This window comes from Strix uralensis, chromosome 21 (genome assembly GCF_047716275.1).
Source record: "Strix uralensis isolate ZFMK-TIS-50842 chromosome 21, bStrUra1, whole genome shotgun sequence".
Taxonomy (NCBI): Eukaryota; Metazoa; Chordata; class Aves; order Strigiformes; family Strigidae; genus Strix; species Strix uralensis.
The window spans coordinates 6,031,612-6,052,826 of NC_133992.1; the positions used below are offsets into that span (position 1 = coordinate 6,031,612).

General features: G+C 46.8%; 1 protein-coding gene across 1 annotated transcript in view; it reads left to right on the forward strand.

The window, feature by feature from the left end:
• COL27A1 (collagen type XXVII alpha 1 chain) overlaps positions 1-21,215 on the forward strand; it is a 152,333-nt gene that overhangs the window by 47,740 nt on the left and 83,378 nt on the right. The window contains exons 13-16 of the mRNA XM_074891182.1: positions 9,219-9,272; positions 13,687-13,731; positions 17,334-17,387; positions 17,806-17,850. Of these exons, the coding sequence (XP_074747283.1) occupies positions 9,219-9,272; positions 13,687-13,731; positions 17,334-17,387; positions 17,806-17,850 (198 nt within the window). The remainder of the gene's footprint in view (positions 1-9,218; positions 9,273-13,686; positions 13,732-17,333; positions 17,388-17,805; positions 17,851-21,215) is intronic.

Sequence of the window (21,215 nt, forward strand, 5' to 3'; positions counted from 1 at the left end):
CTCTGCCTGTCAGCCACAGCGTGGAGGTTGTAAGAGCCAGCAGTGATCTGGCAGCCACTCTAACATAGTCTCAGTATTTGTTGTGAGCATCAATGCAGTGGCAAGCTGCCGAATCTGGCATCCGTTTTCCATGAGCTGACCACAGGCGGGGTCCCCCTCGCCAGCTCTCAGCTTGTAATGCAGCGGCGCCTTCTTGCCAGGCTGTTTTTCATATCTGCTGTCTTCTTCCATGTTGACTTATAAAGTTAATGTCTTAACTCCTGCCTCCAGTGAACACCAAGTCTAAATATATTCTTTTTTCTTCATCTGATATGCTGTTAGAAGTGCATGTGATACCCCTGCACTCCCCACCAATTTGGGTAGGCTGTTGCATCGTATGAAAAGGCATTGCCTTGTGGGAGACACCAGATAGCAAAAAGCAGGGCTGCCTTCGGGTTAGGAAGGTTTCGTTTTACAGCTTCCCCCAACCTTTTGATATATGGCTAAGATAACTTAGTGGTGAACGTAAGTGCATCGGGCTTTGCCAAGTTACACAGTCTCAGCTGTTGTCCACGCAAACAATGGGGGAACATGTTTTGCCATGTGTCTGGAAAGGCTGGCATAACCGCAAATTACTGAGAAAATAAATTTTGCTCCTCTCTGTAGGGACTGAGATGATAAACAGCTCCTCTCTTCTTGCTCCAATCTTTTCTCTGCTTTGGATGCAGCTGAGGTCCTTCCTTGCATTTGGAGTGAACCAAGCGAGAGACTCCTGCACCACACAAGTTGAGATTTGGGAAACTGGTAACAGCATTTCGAAGTACCTCTTCTTTAATGAATAATTGCCAGTTTACTTGAGTGGGCTCCCTGGGGGTGCAAAGAGGCAGCCCATATGGCTTTTCTCATAAGAAACATGACATAGGCATACACCCTAAGAGCTCTCACCTACAGCACTGAGTATTGTGGCTCACATGAGCTGCTAAGAGCCCAGCTGTGTCTCTTTTGTCACTGAGACCTTGTTACCTACCAAGAAAAAAGGAGGAAGAATCAAGCTATACTTCTCTTTAAACACTGAGAAAGGTTTTAAAGAAATACCGTAATTAAAATTGAAAAATTTCTAAAGAAGTAGGGATAAACTGTGGTTTCCCACTTAGCTAGGTGGTAGTTCAGTGTGTTGGTCCACAAGCCATTTCCTAAGATTGGAAAGAAATGGGAATGATTTTTTAACTGATCCTAAATGATGTTATCTGCATATATCCTCAGCAAATAAATAGTTACTTTTCCACATACCTTCACTACTCAGGTCTGATTCACCTGAGCACTTGGTGAACTCATCCTCCAACCCATGAAGCATTCCTTCCTAGTTCAGGTGTCAGGTGTCCCAGTTCAGGTTTAGCTTTAGGCCCTGTGCATATAGAGATGTACTTTCAGATGTGGCCAGCTAAAGTTAGTGGTAAAATGTGCAGGCTGAGGACCTATTTGTACAGGTAAATCCAGAAGATGAGCTGCAGGAAGAAGCATGAATGGCCTGTGAGAGTTGATGGACAGGACTTGGGTAGCTCGTTCTGTCTTCTGCCCAAACCCCAGCACAGCACCAAAATGTTTGGTGCCTTCTTCAGGAACTGATTGACTAAAAAAAAAAATATGCTTTTAATCATTTTTTTTGTATGAAAAGTCAAACGGAGGTTCTGAAAATTAGTAATCAAAAAAACTCTTCTGTTACTGAGAGTGTTTTAGCCCATGAATTGACTTTTTCCTGTTAGCCATCTAAGTAAATTCTCTGCTATAATTTTTCTTTATTAACCTAAATTTTTAAAATAGATTTGGTTTGAGCAATCAGTGACTTTTTTAACGCTTAAGTTGGACACTGAAATGGGACAGCTGGTCTCTCCTCCCCTCTGGGCCTGGTTCCCCACTTTGAAATGCAAGCGTGAGCCCAGAGCAAATGTGACCATCTCTTTTTGGCCCGAGTTGTGTTCCACATGTCTGGAGTTTCCCAAATCTCCGTGGTGAGGTGTTTGCATGGTTACTTACAGCTCTGATATCAGCACGTGTTCCTATGTTCATGATTACCTCATTCAAATAACCTGGCAAGGTGGACAATATTAGCACGTATTTAATTTTTTAAACAATGGGCAAAACAAAGTACTGAAAACACAGGGAAAAGGGTTTAAAGGGTGCCAAGTCCCATAACTTCTACTGAAAGAAAAGAAACAAACCCAAAGATGGTTTGTTTCCAAGAATGTCCCTAAGTGACTTGTCCATCGTCATCCAAAAAGCTCGTGACGAATTGAACCAGGGTCTCCTAAGCACAAGAGCATCTTTCTTCCTTCAGGGAAATGTTCATTCATAAATCAGATCAAAGCCCAAAAATTATTTTCATTAGAAATTATAAGGAAAAATAATGCAACTATCACTTTTGAGTCTGAAAACAATTCGATCGCCAAAGCTGCTTGACTTTCTTAAAAAGGATTCTGCTTGATTTGGAAATCTTGGCTGTAAATAATTAGGAGCAGTGGCAGGTTTGGTGCTCTTCAGCATTAGGTAATTGGGTCTGTGTAATTTGCACTCTGTTAGAGCCCCACAGACCGGGAAGGAACAACGCAGATGGGCAAGAGGGTGGAGGGGCTGTCAGTGAACTTCAGGGATGTTTGGCTGAAGGGGCTTCAAGGGACTTTTGCTCGTGTTTGGGTGGAACGGGCTGCCCTGGAGGGCTGCAGTCCCACAGCTGGAGGGATAGTTATGTTTAAAAATGCCATGAAATCTTTATCCAAAGAGGATTTGACTCAGAGCTGTGAAGTGTCTGAGGGAGAGAGAGCAAACCTCCCTTTCAGGTGGCAAAGGAGCAGAACTGCAGCAGGACCATCAGTCCCGTACCCAGCTGAGGATGGCATCTCCCTTCTTTGCAGGGACAAAAGCTGTCACAGTCCCAGGTCTAGACGGAGCAGAAGGCAAAGGCTCCTGCATAGCTGCCTGCATTAAAGCTAGTGAGCAGGCACGCAGGGAGCACAGGGTTTGCCAGGCTCCCTCGAGGGTGATGCTCGCCGCTCTAGGAACCAGCGCTGGGTCTGAGCCAGCCTGCTTGCCTTTGCGCCCACCTGTGGAGGGGCTCACGTCTGTGCTCTCCACCAAGAATGCTCTCACAGCGTAAGCTGCCAACATAAGCTACGCTTGTTTATTTTATTATCTTTTTTTTTTTTTTTTCCAGTGAATGCCTTCTCTCACCCTCAGCCCTGCTTCCCCACCACCACCTTTTTTTTTTGTTGTTGAAATTGTTTGACTTGCAAGCTCCATCCCTGGGGAGACTCCTGGGCAGTGATTCACCTGGCCGGAGCCAACTGGCAAATAGAGTCTTTCGCAGACAAGACAGGAGGGCTGGTTGGTTTGAGCAGCTTCACCTTCAGCCAACAGGAAAATAAAATCCTATTTTTGGAGAAGGATTCTGTTGGCCTGAAGACCTGCCAGGATTCCTCGGAGCAGCAGCTGCCAGACTGCCTCCCTTACTCCATCAGGGAAAGTGTTTTAAACTGAATCAGATGTTGTATACATACAACACACCCACCCACATGTGCACACCTGAAAAGGCCTTGGGGAAGCAAAGGATATGGTGCATCTCACCCGTCTCTGCTTCCCTGAGGACAGCTGGTTCCCGGGACAAGAGAGAAGAAGTGGTGGCAACTGCTCAGACCAGGAGCAGCCCTTTGGCTGACAACAGCAAGAAAGGGCAGGCCACTCTGTTTTAAGCAGAGGAAGAAAGGAAGGGGAGGTGGAGGGGGATGTAATCCCCTGATGCAGGAGGAGCTGGTTCCAGTATCTGTCTAGGTCTGGTTGTTCTCAGCAGGAGTCTCCTGGCATATGAAAGGATGCCCTTTGCAGGGAGTGTGGATGAAAAGGAATTCAGGCACTGTTGTAGGATCTCAAAGATAGAGATTTGGTTATTGATTCAGCTTCCAACTTCTTAGTGTTCCCTGGAATAAATCAGCTTGTCTCTCTCAGTTCCCTCTCTAATAGTGGTTCCTCTGCTTTACCGAGTGCAGTGCAACCACCATAAAGCTCTGCTTGGGGTGGGGACAGGAGAGCACAGAAGCACCTGGATCTTGCTTAGTGCAAAGTATCTGCTTGTATGCTATTTCTCCAACTCCTTGTCAAGCTTCATCTTGCTTCTTTCATTGAACTTCTTCAGACAATGTGAAAACCATTCAGTTGGACTTTTTTCCCCACCTCCTCTCTGTATTTCCCAGCTGTGAGACAGAGCCAAAAGTTTTGTCATACCTGACTTCAGCCACTGTGGAGGAGCACCCCACTGGCTTTTGGCCAACAGAACTTGTTAGTCAAGCATTTTCCTCCTGGCTCTGCTGCTGTTTGCCATCCCTTCCCAGCCCTGGTCCTTCTCTGCATGTCCCCTCCCTCCCACAGAGCGGGCAGGATGCATGGCTCAATATTTTTCACCAGGGTGTTTTTCTTTGCCGTCCCAATTCTTGAGCATAATTTCCAGGGACCAGTCCTTCTGGAAAAACAGCTGCACCCTGAAAAATGGTGGATTTTCTGTACCAAAAAAACCTCTGCACTCCCTTTGGGAAGGTCAGGAGACTCTGAATGTGCTGGGCTCTTTAATCTCTTTCACAAGTCTCCTGTAATGGACTGCCAGTTGCGACCTGCCTGTCCGCCAGCACCATAAAATGAGCTTCCTGCCCCTTGTGTTCTCCCTCTGTTTGGACTCCTCAAGCTGCTGGAGCGGTGCACGGGAGAGGAGAGGTAGTAGTGCTTACAGGAATGAAACAAATGGGATAACAAAATCCACTTGTAATTCCTAGGCTGCTTGTTTCAGTTGAATAGTTCTAGTTTTGTTCCTGGGGAGCATCTCTGTCCTTTTAGGCTCAGGCAGGAGGGGAGAGGCACTGAAAAAATAGCTTTTACAGACATGTGAGATCCAATAAATTAGGACACTGTGGTCACTGGAACTGTTATTGTGGTTTAAACTGCTACTGCTTACCCCATGGAAAGAAAGTGCTTTCTTTTTCATTAGGGGCTTACGAGATTGATTGTTTCCTGCTGTGCACAGGACTGTGTTGGGATAACTTTCACAACCTGGTTTGGGTCTTTGAGGACTGTATGGATACTGAAGTATCCTCCTTCATGCCACAGCCATCAGCCTTGGTCTCATTTAATGTGCAAAAGACTGTTAATACTTGTGTTGCCAAGCTCAGATATTGGGCTAGGACGCCTGGGGTTAGTTGAATTGAAGCTGCTCTTTCCATTTGTCTCCTCCTCGGGGTTTGTTTTACAGCTCAGGCCAAGAAGTACCAGGGGACCACCCACCACCACCGAGATCTGTGAGCCCAGGCTGGGAGGGTGCTCTGCCAGCGGAGCAGATGGCGTGTTAAGGACGATCAGGTGTTGGCAAGGACAGGGCTGTGCTGCTGAGTGTTGTCTTGGGCCTGGCTGTTGTAGCAATGATGCCAGCCCACACTGCGCTGGGTTTTCTTCTCTGTTTCCTCCCACTTTGACCCTTTTCCATCCCATCTTGAGGATGGGCAGAAACCCTAGCTCTGCAGGGAGAGTCACAGTGTGGTGTGAACAGGTTTTGTTGTCAAATCTCTTGCTTACTGAGTAGCATTGGCCAAGTGACCTCAGGTGCTCAGCACTCCGCCTTCAAAACACAGGGACAATCTGCTTTTTTAAATACTTGGAGATCTACTGTTGGAAAGCCTGTGTAAAAGCTAGGTTTTTATTAACTCTGTTACCAAGTGCCTCAGATCTCCTATGTCTTTATCTTTAAGCAGAGAGGTTAGTACTAGAAACTGAGGCATAAAGAGAGATTAGTGGGAAACATATGAATTTAAATAGTTCTTTATCTGGGTAGTTTTATTCTGGCAGAGAAGTGTGTTGTTTATATCATGTTGGAAGGATTTAAATCAAATTTAGAAAATGCTTTTAGTCTGGGGCAAGCATTCCTCCAGATGATATTATGCTGCTGTAGCAATATTGATTTAATTGTACTATTCAAAGTAGTAAAACCTTCCCACATTGGCAAGACCTTAGCTTGACAGAAGACACCTCAGCAGCCCCAGGGCCAGGCTGCTCAGTGACATCCATGGGTCACTCTGTGCCCAGCTCTGTCCTCTGAGAAAGGAAAGATGCAGCTGGGAGAGTGCTGAAGGCTGTGACTGAAATCTGCAGGAGCGTAAGTACAGTATCAGTCTATGAACACTCATATTTTCCTTGGCAAGTCGTATGACTGTAAACAGCAAAATATTCCAAGGCAGTCTTTTTTTTTTTCCCTGCCTGAGCAATGAGTTTTCCCTACACAACTCTCTTCTGATCTTATTGATTCAGCATGTAGGAGAGTTGTTTTTCCCCTTTTTCTCATTAAAGAAAGTTGAGCCCCCCACCTTCTTGTTATATTTGACGTCTTTGTCTCTAGATGGCAGAAGGCTGTTTCCAGTGGTTGCTTACCACAGCGTCTTGGCATGTGCACAGGCTTGAGGGATGTAGTGCCCAGCTGGAAAAAGGCAGACAACTTTCCCATTAGCACTGATGCCCATAAAATAGAAGTACTGAATCCAAGCAGGCAAGTGACAGCTTGTGTCCATTCAGGAGTGCGTACTGAATGCTGTAGGGAAATAGTACCAAAGAGGTGAAATGCTGGCTCTGAAGTTAGTGACAAAATTTTGGTTGTCTTAACCAGGTCTCCCATCTCTCACCTTAGATTTGACCAATTATCTTTTTTACCTGAGTAGGAATTGTGAACCGTCAAAGGTGAAGGAAGGTCTTGGATGGTATCTTTGACTGCAGAGCTTCCCAGTATAGTTTTCATGTTCTGTCCGCTGTGGTCATTCCAATTTTCAGTGTTGCTGATGGGTTTCTAAATAGCGTGTTGCTGTTAGCTGTTGTATTTTGCTTCTCTCAGGTTTGTTTTTCCAACGTAACCAGTGCAGTATACAGGGGAGCAGGCAGGAAGAGAGAGCATCCTTCTGGCTCAGCAAGGACCATCCTCTCCCTGTCTGCTTCATCCCTGTCTCTTAAGCTCTTGGCTAGCCCAGGACGTGGTTGTGCTGTCCTTTGTATCTCATGGTCTGGTGGAGCCAGAGAAGGGTGTAAGGCAGTTTTACTGTGACTCCTAGTTTGAGTCAGAGGTGACGTACCCACTAGCAGTTGCAGCTTGTTGGTGTGTCTCTGGAGCACATCTTCTGGTGTAGCCTCATCTAAGCAATACTGCTTACTCTCCAAGAATGCTCCACCATAAACAGAAGAGGGAGCAGGGGTGATTGGAGCTTTGCTTCACAAGTTCCTACTCTGAGCTGAAGCACAAAGGTAAATTCTCTGGCTAGGAAGCCTTTTATATGCAAATATATTCCTTAGTTTTCCATCCAGATACCACAGTCAGAATAGTGTGGAAAATAAAGGAGGATTTTAGCCCTGTCTGAATTAACCGAGTCTAGGAGTCAGAGCCTGAGGTTAGGCTCCATGGGGAGCTCCTCTAGCAGACAACGATTTCCCTTCTGGCTCAGAGTCAAAGGAGGTGGGTGCCATGTCATATTTTATCTCATTCTATCTTAAGGGGCATGCAAGAAAAAGAAGTGGAGTCACAGGACTCTTACCTCAGTGTCACAGCCTCACCAAAGCACCTTCCACTGCAGCTGAAGTTCAGAGTAGCCCTGAAGCTGCTGTTTGAGCTGGTCCCTGATAGCTCTTAGCAGCCTGGTCCCTGCCAGTCCTTTCCTGAATGAAGTTCAAGTTCAGGGGAAAATTGAGCCCAATCCATCTTAAACTCAACTGCTTCCTCCTTGAAAATGTCAGTGTAGTGACTAAGAGGGTTTAGCAACCACAGAGGTTGTATTACCCCTCTGCTGAGCTCTTTCTGAGAGAGACAGAGCACAACAGGACAGGGAAGAGCAAGCTGCTGTATCATTTGTTTGTAATAGGGAATTGGGGGGGCTTAGGGGAGCACAGGGTCTGTCTAAGAGTGTGAGAGAGAACATGTCGCACCAACATGTTCTGGCTCTGGCTCAGTATCTCCACTCCCTTTTCTATAATTGCTTGAAGTCTTCCAAATTTGTATCAGATATAATGAGATGAAGAAGGTTTTTGTGGTGACTTTTTCATGTAGTGAACATGGTCTTTCACAGCTCTGGGGTGTGGACCATAATGAGCTTGGAACCGTTTGTTCCTCTGGCAAGCTGAAAGGTCGTGAATGCATTGGAGTGAATTCACCAGAGATCTTTGATCAGCTCCGTTAAGCATCTACATGGGCTCCAACAGGCATTATGCTATTCAGCTATCCTATGAGAAGGGGGTACTGTTACAATGATTGTGTTAGTTGACAGGATGAAATAATTCAGATTGACAATCCACTTTTGAGGATAGTCCTTGCACAGAGGTTTATGAATTCTTCTAGAATGTAAGGGATTTGGGATTGACTTTTAAGAAAATACTGACTTTTAAGAGAGTATCCTATCAGTAGGATATTTCTTCCTGAAAGAGGATAGAACTCTGTCACAGTGTGAGCCCACCACACAAACCCAGCACAAAAGCATTGTATCTTTAAATACAGAGTTTGGTTTTCCAAATATGGGATTATCATTTCACGTGTAAACTACACAACATAATCTTCAGGGCTGCATATTCCTGGTTGGACATACTGGAGTACTTGGGTGAACCAAAAGGAGGACAGAAACACCGATTTCCACCCCTTCTTTCTGCTACGCACACTCACGTTGTCTTTCTGCATGGTGCCGCAAAAGCCTTGCCTGCCAAATGAAGCGTGCCCAGGGCTGACAACTGCTGCTAGGAAAAGGCATGGCTGAGGGCTGGACAGAGCCTGCAAGACAAGACGTGAAAAAGCCAGGTCCAGCAGCCTCAGCGTTGGGTGCTTTTCATAGCATGGCAAGGAAAAAGCCTTCCTGTCTCCTCACTGATTTTTCCTCTCAAGGCTCCCATTAGTTAATGTGCAGCTCATGACTGAGCCTTGTAAACGGTACTTCTAGTTACCCTTCACTGGTCCCAGGAGAGAGCAGTGAATCAGAGCTTTTGGCCTCGTAGAGCTTCTTGCTGAGCAGATGTGCTGGTGGAGCAATGGTTTGGATGAGGACAAGCAGGCTGGTTGGCCCACGCTTCCTCGTGAACCTGCTGCCTACCAAAGTGCTGCACTGAGTGGCAGGGGGAGCAGGTTTTAAGCTGACTGTCTTTACACCAGGGTGCGTCCATAACTAATACTTGTCTTTGCCTCCTCTCCTCAGGGTTTTCCTGGTGATTTTGGGGAACGAGGACCTCCAGGCATCGATGGGAACCCAGTAAGTTGATAGCTTTTTCCTTTTCTTTCTACTGAAGTAGAAGCTCACTGTACTGCATCATGCTAGTTAGGGCGCAAAGAAGCTTTTGTTTGGTGGCAGCTGCTAGCATTTTGGTTTTGTCCCTCCTGAAAAACAAATGTACATCCCTGCCCTGCTCAAGCATGCTGCCAATTCCCATGTTCGACTCAACATCCTGTAACTGTCAGGTCATCATGTTGCCATTTGCTTTCTCTCTCCATCTATTGCCTTTCTTGCACCGGTCTTGATAGATGCTTTCTCATCCTGAAGATACGACTAGAAGAAAAATCAAGAGAGAAAAGGTAGGGATGTTGTTCCTGATGAGCAGGCAGTGGTTGGAACATGTTGTCCGTACCACAGGGCCTGGTGCAAAGCCTGTGACAGCCGCAGGAATCACCTTGTTGACTAGTGTACTCTGGATGAAGCTTTGTATGAACATAGCAGGGAGACATGGGCCCACAGGCACAGGGACGTATCATCATGAGGCACCACAGGTGGCTACTTGAGTGCACGGGAACCCTCAGAGGAGGAGGCCATGTACTGAGTTGTGTAGAGGTCCGAGATACATAAAGAGGCATGTTCTCCTTTTCACCACATTTCATTTTGTGATGCAAGTTAGCAAGCTGGTACCACTTGGTTTACAGCTCGCTAGCCTGTAGAAGGTTCTAAAGTACTCCAAGCTCAGTACCTTTCCTCATCTGAAGTGAACGTTAATACTGGTTCAAGAAGGGCCACATTCCTGTCTCCGGTGTCTGGGAGCACTGAGAGACAGACACCATAGCCCAGGCTTCTGCCCCGTGCTTCAACCGGCCCTGGGACTGCAGTGGGAGAAGTCTCCAGGCTCCTGAGTTCTTGGCTGCTCTCCGGCCTTCATCTGACCCCTTCTGGCTTTCTATGGGATGTGTCTCCTGGGAATTGGGTCAGGATGGTCACAGCAACCATTTAGGCAGCTGGATGCTGATAAGGTTTATTTTGCTCTGCTCTTGTAGCGCTTAATACCAAACAGTTGGGTATGTCCTGTGTTTTCCACTACTCACAAAACATGCCCTTGTGGACTGCAGAAGTTTTCAGATGTGTTAATTATTCTAAATTATTTTCTGAATTACTTTGCTGGTTCTCCCTCAATTAGCATGTGAGCAGTACTGATTCATCTTTGATGTTCCTGCTGTCTTGGTTATTCACCCGTAATCACAGTGCTGCTCTTGGTGTTTGATGGAATGATTTGTTTAAAGTAACCCACTCCGCATGTGTCTTCAAGTTCCCATTTGTCATATATGCAGCATAAAATCTATTTTCACAAGCGACTCTAATCACCGAGCCAAGCTCAGCTACACTCCAGCCTTTGTGGGAATTCAGCGCAGGAGTCACAAATGCAGTGAACTGAAAGAATTAGATTCCCAAGGAATACTTCTGCAGGACTTTTCCCATCCTTCAGTCAACTTAAGCCATGGTCAGAGTGGAATCAGTAGTCCCAAAGTAGATGACTTTCTAGATAGTATTGCTATTTCCAGCCAGTCCACCAGGAAGAGCAGGAATACTGGAGGTCAGAAAGACTTTTTTTTTCTCCAAATAACTTGTTTTGTTTTCTTTTAAATTTGCAAGTTGTCTAAGCCCCATTCAGAAGATGTGTTCAATGTTAGCTGAATGCCAGTTCCCAGAGCATCGGAGAGAAGCAAATGTCCCTTCCGTTAATTCATCCAGAAGGATTGCTTTTCTTTCATCTTATCAACGGCTTTTAAATATTAATGTGCCTTGGAGATTGTAGAATGAAAACAGACTGTTTCGGCTGACTTAAAGGGAGGTTCACAGGGTCACAAGTGGAGTCACAGACGCAGAAAAATGCCAGAAAGTCTGTTTGTGGAACACACAAATATGCCGAGTTTGCTAGGTGGAGTATGCAGCTAAATTGTAGGCAGGCGGGCAGGCTGCCACGGGTCCTGAACTGCCCCATCCTCTGATCTGCTGAGCCCTTGTGCTGCTGCTGCCTCTGCTGTTGCATGGGGATGGCTGAAGCCGACAGCCTCTGATCTTCTTTCCATCCCCTCCGGACAGAGCAAAGACTCTTCCAACCACAGGGGTGTTTTTCCCTCCTACCAACTTGCTTAGAACTGTTGAGCCATCACATTCCAGATCCCTGTTCCCGGAGTGCTTTAGCCACTCCAATTAGTCTCTTAATCACAGGAATTAGACATGGGAAAGGACTGTTGATTCATCTCCTTGTCTCTTGTCCCAGTGCCCAGTTCATGCGCTGAAAAATGGAGAATAGAGCCCAATTTCCCTCGCAGGTTGGGGACCAGCCTGACTGATAGGCAGGAAAGAGCACCTGTAAATCCTCTATTTCCCAGGCCAGGGAACAGCTCAAATTAATTAGCTCTGTCCGCATCTTCTGGGGAGCCCACCCCCTCCTCTTCCAAGAGGAAATCCTCTTGCATTAGATGTAAGGCCATGTGCTTCCATATTTATCCTTCTCTTGAGGAACACCCACATGACATAACTCAGAAGTCTAGGCAGTCCGTCCTGCAACTGGTGGGACCAAGAGCCAACCATCCACCCAGTCTGCATCCCAGCCACCCTCGGAGCCTGCAGTGCTTACTGGGAAACCCAGGCCACCGTGCAGCTCCTGTGCTCAGCATTCCTGGGGATATTCCCTCTTCTTGTTGAGCCTAGTAATGCCAGGCCTCAACTAAAAGCTTGAAGCCGACCTAATTACAGTAGTTCTGAGGACACAGAAATCCCACCCATGAGGAACAATTGCTCCACAGATGTCCCAAGTATGCAGGAAAGGAACCGGCCATAAAAAAGCAATTTTAGGCTGGTTGAGATTATGAAACGCTTTTCGTGTGTGCTTGCCCAATAGTCCTTTACTCCACTTCCCATAAAATAAACACACATAACCCTTTACCCAAGGAGGCTGAGCACGTTTAGTCACGTTGCATCCCCTTCTCTTTCATTCTTTCACTAGGCAAATCTTTCCATAAAAGGGGAGCTTTATTGCACTGGAGGGGACTCCACCAGATGTGCACCATAAACTGAGTTGGTTTGTCAGAGAAAGTAGCCAGCGTGATCCAGAGCAGGGGTAGGGTTGTCTGAGCCAACGGGAAGTTTAGTATTCCAATGCACTTGTTTTGAGAGGCCCTGTTGGAGACAGAGGTGTGTAAGAGCAGGTCCTTGCCTTGACAAGCAACCCTCTGTCAGTGCAGCAGGGGAGGGGGTGATGCACTGAGGGAGACATGGGGACAGGCTGTGAGCATCACGTGATTGCTAAAGTACTCAGGGACCTAGATAAGTGATTTCTGTGGGTCTGACACAGCTGCTTTGCTGCACTTCACCAGGAAATGCCATCAGGCACCTGCCGGCACTCCTGGCATCAGCATGTCTTTGGAAAGCTGACAGGGAGGGAGTTTGTGGTGAAGCTGAGATTTCCAACCAGATAGCAGTCTGTCCCCCGAAACGGTGAGCTCTGAGGTGCTCTTGAAAAGCCTCTAAGAGGAGCTAGCACTTTCCAAAATGCCCTGCTTGGGAGCGGTCTGCAAGAGATGGCAAATGGGCACAGAGCGCAGGATGAAATCTCTGCAGTCCATCTCCTGATCTCCGCAGTGTGATTAAAAGTGACTCGTCCTCCATGCAAGTGCTCGGTTCCCTGCAAAGAGCTCCCCACTCCAGGGACATTGGTGCTGAGCCACCTCCCTGCAGACAAGCTGCAGCCTGAAAGCTAGGGGATTTTTCTGAAAATTAAAGAAATGTCTAGCTGATGGTCTGGGCAGGAGCCCAGATGGATGAGACGGAGTGCAGAGAACGCTGCTGGTTCCCCACCTTAAACCAGCTCTTAGATCAGGAGGAGCAGCCTCGGAGCAGCCTGAGTGCCAAACACACTCCCAGGGCCCATCAGCCAGCACCAGACGCTGACATAGCCTCTCCCCAAATTATCCAGTTTAATTTTCATCCAAGCCCTCCTTTTCTTATGAGTTTTCTTGTTCCTTAACCACTCCCCAAACCCTCACCTTTCCCAGTGCTAAGCAGCAGCTTTCCTCTCCTTCCCACTTAGCTTTGCTGTCCCTGGTCCCTCTCCCTGCCTGTGCCTTCACCTCACCTGGGGCAGGCTCCCACCCGCTCGCCTGCCTGCACAGTGAAATGCTTCTTCTATCCAGCCTGCTCCTGGGAGGGGAAGTCAGCCCTGCAAATAACTGCCAAACAACAAGCAGCCCTGTGTCTGGAGAGGATGTGCTCGCTAAGATGGAAGCTCTCAGTCGCTTTGGCTGGGGAAGGGGCTGGGGGGGTTGGAAGGGGGAGGGACGGTCTTTTCCCTTCCCTCAAGTTCTTGAAACACTGAGCTGCCTTTCAGCCTCTGTTTGTCTACAAAGTGTCCGTAACCATGTCGGTTTGTCTTTCCTTTTAGGGAGAATTGGGAGCCCCAGGTCCTCCTGGAGTCCTTGGACTCATTGTAAGTACAAAAACAAATGGAGATCTGGCTTCTCAGGGCTTTAACCCTTTCAGCCTGCATAACTACGCACAGATTTTCTTCTTCCTGTGGCAGGGCAGTGAACAGGACAACTGTTTGTATGGGGGAGGCGTGACGTCTGGGGAGAGAGGAGGTTGCCTGGTAGACTTGGGAGGTGGAGGAGGGCAAACCCTTTCCAAGCAAAAGGGAACAGATTAAAGGTTTGCTGTTAGTGCCCTTATTCCTAGATAACTGGCCCTCTTGATAACATTTATTAGGGTATTTCTTCAAAGGTGCAATATTCATTCCACACCAGGATCTGTTGTCTTTTAAAAAGCAAGCCCCTGTAAGCAGTAGCCTAAGGACACACAGTTCTTGCTCACTGGAGAGACTGTGGGCAGGAACTGTCTGTCCCCTGGGCATACAGGAATTTTACGTGCAGTCTCACCATCCCATCACTAATCCAGGTAATTACGTGCACAGCCAAATTCCATGCTTCATTACACTCTTCCCCAGCAGGACATAAATGGCTGTAAGCATGGGTGGCAACTCATCCTCTGGCAGCTGTGCAGGGGGTTAGTGAATGCCCAGCTGAACATATTATGGTTTATTTTTAGGTCTCAGTACTTCTTTCAAGTTATTTCCTTCCATGCACGAAAAGTGGTAGGTTCTGTTAGTACTACAGCATTCTTTCACAATGATTCCTCCTTGGCTATGATAATCCATGAAAATTTGACTTGCAATGAATAGTTAAAAGCCTTCCCCTTTTGCCTTTCCATAGCTTAAATTACAGGAGTGTGTATGTCAGCTGAGGTCAAGGCCTCGATTGCCCTAGACATCGCACAAACATCAAGCACCAAACCGAGAAATCTTAGACTCCATGGGGAAAAAGCAGAGAATATGGTGGAACAAGTGTACCCATCTTGCAGATGGGGGATTGGGGCACAGGTGGAGTAAGGCTTCAGAAAGTTTTTTGTGGAGCCAGGATTTAGGTCTGTGTTTCCCCTTGTTAGTGGAGATGAAAGTAGCTACTTTAGCCGCAGCAGCAGAAAGGATGTGCTCCTGCCAAAGAGCTGTAAGAGGAAGATTGCTATTTAAAAGAATACGATTGAAGGTATTGTCTGAATTGGATCGTATTTCTCCCAGCTTTTGGAAAGATTTATCTTAACCTGGTTGCTATTATCTCACAGATATTTGTTTGTTAGAAAGTAAAAGGTCAGACACAGTAAATGTGATTAAGATCCTTCCAGAGATGATGGAGTCAGGTGGCTGCCTGTCCTCCCCTCCTCGCTGGCCCAGCCAGTGCCGTGCTGTTCTGTGCTTGGGATAGATCACAGGGGCCAGGAAGGACAGGGTTTGCCTGGAGCTGATCTGAAATGAGGACAGGCAGTGTGTGGTTTCTAACCTGCCTTTGTCATCGCGATTTGTCCCACATTGACTGCAGCTACCCAAATGGCATCAAATTCTATGTCAGGTACAACTAAACTTTTTTTTTTTTTTCCCTGACTGGCCCCAAGACCTAGCATTGCATGTCCTAGACCAGGATTCAGCTCCATCATCAGACATCTGGAGTCCGTCACCTTCTCTGTTTTGATCCATTATGTCAGTCTCTACTGACACCCCAAGTTCTAATGTTTTTGCTGGAAAAGGGCAAAACCAGCAGTTCTCCTTTTGCTGCTAAGCCTGTTTTGTCTTAAACTTCAAATATTTCTTCTCCCTTCCCATCTAGATGTAGAAATCATCATTCCTGTTGTGAGCTTCTTCCTAGCTTCTCTTTTAAGGCAGAAAGTTGATCCTTTGTAATGCTGTTTTTTCAGGAATCACTGCAACAGTAGCAATCGGTCGCTGTCTTTCCCAGTTAATCTGTTGGTACCACTCTGAGCAGATAAAAATTTCAAACTGAGATTCAGGTCAAGCTGAGTCAGATCTTGTGCGCAACTCCTGAATTCAGGATGCTGAAGCATCTCTAGTGGGATTGATCTAAGAGTGACCTCCTCCATCCTCCTGGGAAGAAGTGGGCACAATCCATCCTGCCTTCTCCTCTCTGTGGGACGGCACCAGCCTCCTTCCCCCGGGTCTGCAGCACGGGGCAGGGCGTGGAGAAGGCGGCTGGGTGTTTGCTCCAGGCTGGCCCCTGTTCAGTCGTTTCCTTCTTTCCCAGCTACATCCACCCCCGGCAGACCGGCCGGGTTCCCGGCTGCCTCCACGCACCCTGTGGGTGTTTGGGTTCGCTGTTTAAGAGAGGCTGAAGAGTAGAATTAGATGTAACTAAAGCCTCTTGCTCTCCTAATTAACTGTGTGGGCAAAGCTTTGAGTAAATGCATTTCTACAAGAAGCCTTTATGCTGGGAGGTATGAAAAGGGCATCTGTTCAGGCGGCTGTAGCCAGCGCTCCCAGCGTGGCTGCGGGCCCGGGACTGCCTACCAGAGCAGCGTTCCTTCAGCAGAGCCTGCCCTGTTTATTTACACATTGCAGGCAAGGCTGCTGCACCGTATCACTGACTCTCTTCATGGGCAGAAAGCAGTCAAAAGCCTGTTTAAATGCCGGCCACTGAAGGCTTTCTTTTGTACGCGCACACGCAGGTACACACAGTAACCGTGAGCTCGTGTCCTCCTGTGCTGCAGTTTCTTGTACAAGTCCTAGTGCGTGATGCTGTGCTGACTTCCCACTGAATGGCCATGCTGATGAGACACCTCTGTCCCTACCTCCTGCTTCTCCTCTCTCCTCCCTATAACGCTTTTAGATATCAGAGCTTGGTAGTGACCCAACTTTCTTGACTACTGCCTTTTTTGCTGTTTGGGCCTGTGTTCTTTATAACGCACCCTCAGACTCCCTCTGGAAAACTCAGGAATATTGTGGTAGATTCTTTCTGAGAACACGAGTAACTTCACCAAGAATAAATACACTCCAGGATTGCCTTAAACCAACTCAGCTTTTCATTTTTCAAACAGTGGAAGAGGGAAATTAATCTATTCAGAAGTTAGGAAGAACATACAAAAAAAATTTTCTCAGATCCTACCACAGTTGCAGACTTCTAGGTGGTTTGTTAATTAATTTTCCATTATTTTGCCATTAATTTACTAGCTTAAAATCCTTACCTATTTTTTAAGTGGATCCAGGACCCCAGGCTCCTGGTTTCGGAGTCTGACGACACTCCCCGACACCTCTATCTCCTGAGGTGCAGGAGGAGGATGCTCGCGCATTTTCCAGGCTCCCATCGTGCTCTGCCCAACTGCCATGACCACGCACAGGAGCAGCAGCACGGTGGGGACAGCTGAGCTGATCGTGGGGGACAGCTCACATCTCCCATGCCTAGTGTCAAGGTGCTTTGTGGTCTGTCCTTTGTGGCGAGAGCAGGATGCTAATAGGAGCTGCTCTTCTTCCCTCACGTGCCTTCGAGGCAAACACCCTGTCCTTCTTTTACTTAGAGGGTGTCTACACATTAAAAGTCTCTTGACTCGTGCCAGGATGATGCTTCTGCTGAAGTCAGTGGTGCAATTCCTCAGGGATACTGAGAAACCAGATAAGAGAGAAATTTCACACCAAGTACAGCTGTCTATTGGTTTTGCACCTAATGACTTTGGTAATTTTCTTTCTCTTACTAGGGTGACATGGGCTCTGTTGGACCGATAGGCTATCCAGGACCAAAAGGCTTAAAGGTGAGAGAATAACTGAGCTGTGCGAGCTCTTGTCCCTCCACAGCAGGGCTAAAGATCATTCTGTTCCTCCCATGGGGTAACAGTGACTGTCCCAGGAGAAAGGACAGGCAGCAGTAATGCTTGTCCTTTGACCCAGGCACAGGGCTGTCGAACACAACGTCCCACTGGTGGTCTGCAGTAGGTGTAAGTCAGTGGAGAATCTCAGGGGCATTTTCCCTGTGTGCCTCCAGCCCATGAATGGTGTTTAAAGAGTGTGTGATGGAGCACACTTTGGGAGCAGCCTGGCATTTGGCCTTGGGGCTGTGCCAGGCCAGTGCTGTGGGTCTGAGCCACCAGCCCCACCAGGGACATCAGTGTCGTAGAGCTGAGCAAGTCTTCACAGTGGCTCCATCTCACTCTGAACTTTCTTTTGTTTTAGGGGCTGATGGGAAACCCTGGAGAACATGGACTGAAAGGTGATAAGGTGATCTGAATACTCCCTTATTGCACTGTGTTTTAATTTTGCATGTGAAACCCCCTTTCTAGCTTCTCTTTCTTATTCAGCACCATGGTACTGGTTCCACTCTGACTTATCTCTTTGGCCCCCATCCTCCCACCCTCCCTCCTTTCTTGATGCTCTAGTTTGGATTTTCCTTTTTTTAATGATATCTGCCCCATCCCCTTTTCCATGGAGTTCTTGTATGGATCAGTTATGCTCAGATCCTCTTTGGAGCTTCTGGCTCCCACAGATGATGACAGTAACTCTAAGATTATCTGGTGTTTCACTGGGCTTTTATGTTTTTATATTGGTTACATGATGGGATGGGGAGGAGGATGAAGACCTAACAATGCTGACAGTGAGTTTGCATTAATGCATTTGGGGGAAATGCGTGATGTGACAAAGCAGTGCAGCTCACTGATTCAAGCAAACCAGCTGGATCCTCAGGAAAAACTGTTCTGTGTTAGGTACCTCAGGTCCTGTTCAGAGAGGCTCACCTCGGTTCAGCTTCCTGCTGAGAGGAAATTGCCTTATGTCAAACTGATATAAATCACTTTAGAAAAAGAAAAAAGGAGAGGGGCATTGATTGCAATGATTTAGTGCTGCTGGCACAAAATCACGCAGCTTGAGCTAAATCAGCATAAAGCTGTGTGTGTAAATGCCTCACTGTCATGAGAACCATCCTCCTACAGATACTCAACTGTAGGATTTATTTAGTCTGAAAGAGTGGGAGGTGCAATCATTTATTGTTGGCTCTGATTGCTCAGGAGGGCAATGGAAAATGACCATTAAGTGTATTCTCCTCCTCCTGTCTGATGTTTTATTCTCTTGTTAGATGTTTGCTTTTAGAGAATGATTTAGCAGCCCAAAACTGCACATGGGGGAAGTAGTGTCAAGCCAGTTGATTCCATTCTCCTTATATTATAGCAGCTCTTTGCCAGAGCTCCTGTGTCTGCAGTTTCCATTTCTCCCCTTTACTGCCTTTTCACTTTTGTAGAGGAAGGAGAGGGCAAGTGAAGGCCTTTTCTTTAGGACAAACTTTAGACATTGTAGCTGCTTTCTTGACTCAACACCAATTCCTAGAGCCCACAGACTCTTCTATCTGCTCCTTGGAATAAATGGTTGAATATCTTAAGAATCACCAATGTTTAAATCATTGTTTAGCAAAATGAACCTTCCTGGACATTACGGTCTCCATCACTTTACATAGACTGCTCTGTTCATCCCAGGATTTCTCCAGCCACTGCTATCACAGTAACCAAATGGTTTGCAGCTCTCCCTAGAGTTATCCTTACAATACTTCCAAGTGCAGAATCACCCATCCTCCCCCAATAATCCCATGCTCAGTCTTTCAGCCTCTCTCTTGAGGTACAGGAAACCTTTTCTTTCCCTCCCTAGCTACCTCTCCCACGGCATTTTCCTTGGACAGGACAGACTTCCTTCCTGCCTTTCATTACAGCCCTCTCCTAATCCAAGACTGACAAACCTTCCCTCCTACTCAAGCCTCCTCTGTCCCTAATGAGTTGACTTCAGTTCGAATATCCTGGGTGCTATCAGACGCTCGGATCAGACCAGTGACGACTTCAGAGTCAGTCAGAGCTTCCAAACAGCTTGTGTGTATCCTTCCCAGCAGCCCAACAGCCAAAGGGCTGGGAAATACAAGGTAAAGGAAAATCAAATCTACCTAGGCATTGATGGCCACAAGGCTCATCTGCTCAGGAGAACGCAGGCAGCTCTGGCATTGCAATTTTTAGCCAAAGCATCGGAGTTTGCTGCACTTGTTTGCATGAGTATAAACAAAGTTCATCAGCTCTCCTTACACTTGGGGGAGGATTTGGCCTGAAATAGCTTTGTGGTTTTTTCAGTTATTTGGTTTTCTGATTTTTTTGGTCTTGCTGTTCAGCTAGTTGGCCCAGTTTATAATACATCTCTTCTCCAACTGATCGAAAGGCTGTTGCATTCATTTACTCACTCCCATGTTTCTTTAGTGAGTGGCACCTTTGAGCCTTTTCATTTTCTCTCTGATTTGGGCATCATGAGCAAAACCACTCATCCCTTCTTACAGCTTGTTTACATTTGTGTTTTAATTGTTTATGTTCTGGTGTCACTAACAAATTTAAACGATATCTGGTCTTGCTGCTTTTGCTCAATTTGTAGCAAGGGAAAAACTCTGCCTTCAAAGAGCTTGTGTTCTAAATGCACGTGTGGTAGAAGGAAAGGACATTTATGTCCTTCATGTGAGGTGAGGGCTTCTGAGTCGCAGGAGTGACTGAGGAGGAGGTTGCTAGAGGTGGGAAGTACACCCTGGCCTCTTTGACCCTCTCCTTGCCAAGATCATCTTTCGTCTTACCGCCTGCCTTGTTTCAATGAAAACGTTTTTTATCTCAGCCTTTACTAAGAAGCTGCATTATAAATCTTTCTTTGCTCCCCTTGTTTTTGACACATGTTTTTTAACTGAAGCATTTTTAGAAATACCTGACTTAAGGAAATCCAGCAGAGAGGAAAGCAGAGGCAGGATCTCTGTTCACTCAGTGCCCGGTTGGGCTTGTGTTGCAGGAGGGACCCTACCTGGAGCAGAGGATTGACTTGTGTCGGAGGCTCCCTTCTGTAACCTCTCACCAGCTGTGTCACTGTTAGTTTCTGCTGCTATTGCTGGTTTTATGCTTTGACATGTTAGTTAAAGGCTTTCTCTGATTGCCTACTATTGTTTTTCTGTTCATTAGATTTTGACTTCATTATAACCCTCCATCATCTTCAGACAAAACTGTCTCACTGCTCTGACCAGAAACATAAGCAGCCTCCTTGAATGTTGTATTTATTCTCTATGTCTGTCGGTCTGAAAGTTTGCCTCTTGCCATTCTTGAAACATTTCCAGACCACAGTTGTATGCTAATCTGCCTCTGCAGAGATCCTTATTCGTAGCTTGTTCACCTCCCAAGTAACAAAGTTCCCCTCTCTGCTGGATGTTGAAGATGCAATTACAAGGGTGCCCTTAGCTAACTAGTTGGGGATGACAGTCCAGTCACCACGCAGCAACCCTTTCCCTGCACACTGGTGTGGCTCAAGCACACCCGTCCCACTGTATGACTCTATGAGCAAGTCTCTGAGTTCCCTTTGACGAGCAAATTATTTCAGATTTCCAAGCTGGTGCTGCTTTCCAGCCACGCGTTCACCGGGAATGCTGCAGGAGAAGGGAGAGCTGGCACCATACCATGCAGAGGCGATGCACAGCCCATACAGCAGAAAGCTCTGTTAGAGCTTTACAGCCCAGGTAGTAAACAGGGGTCGGAAATCAGTTGAAGACACATGATTTTTCATAGGGGTTGAGCTGCCAACTCTTCAAGCATTTT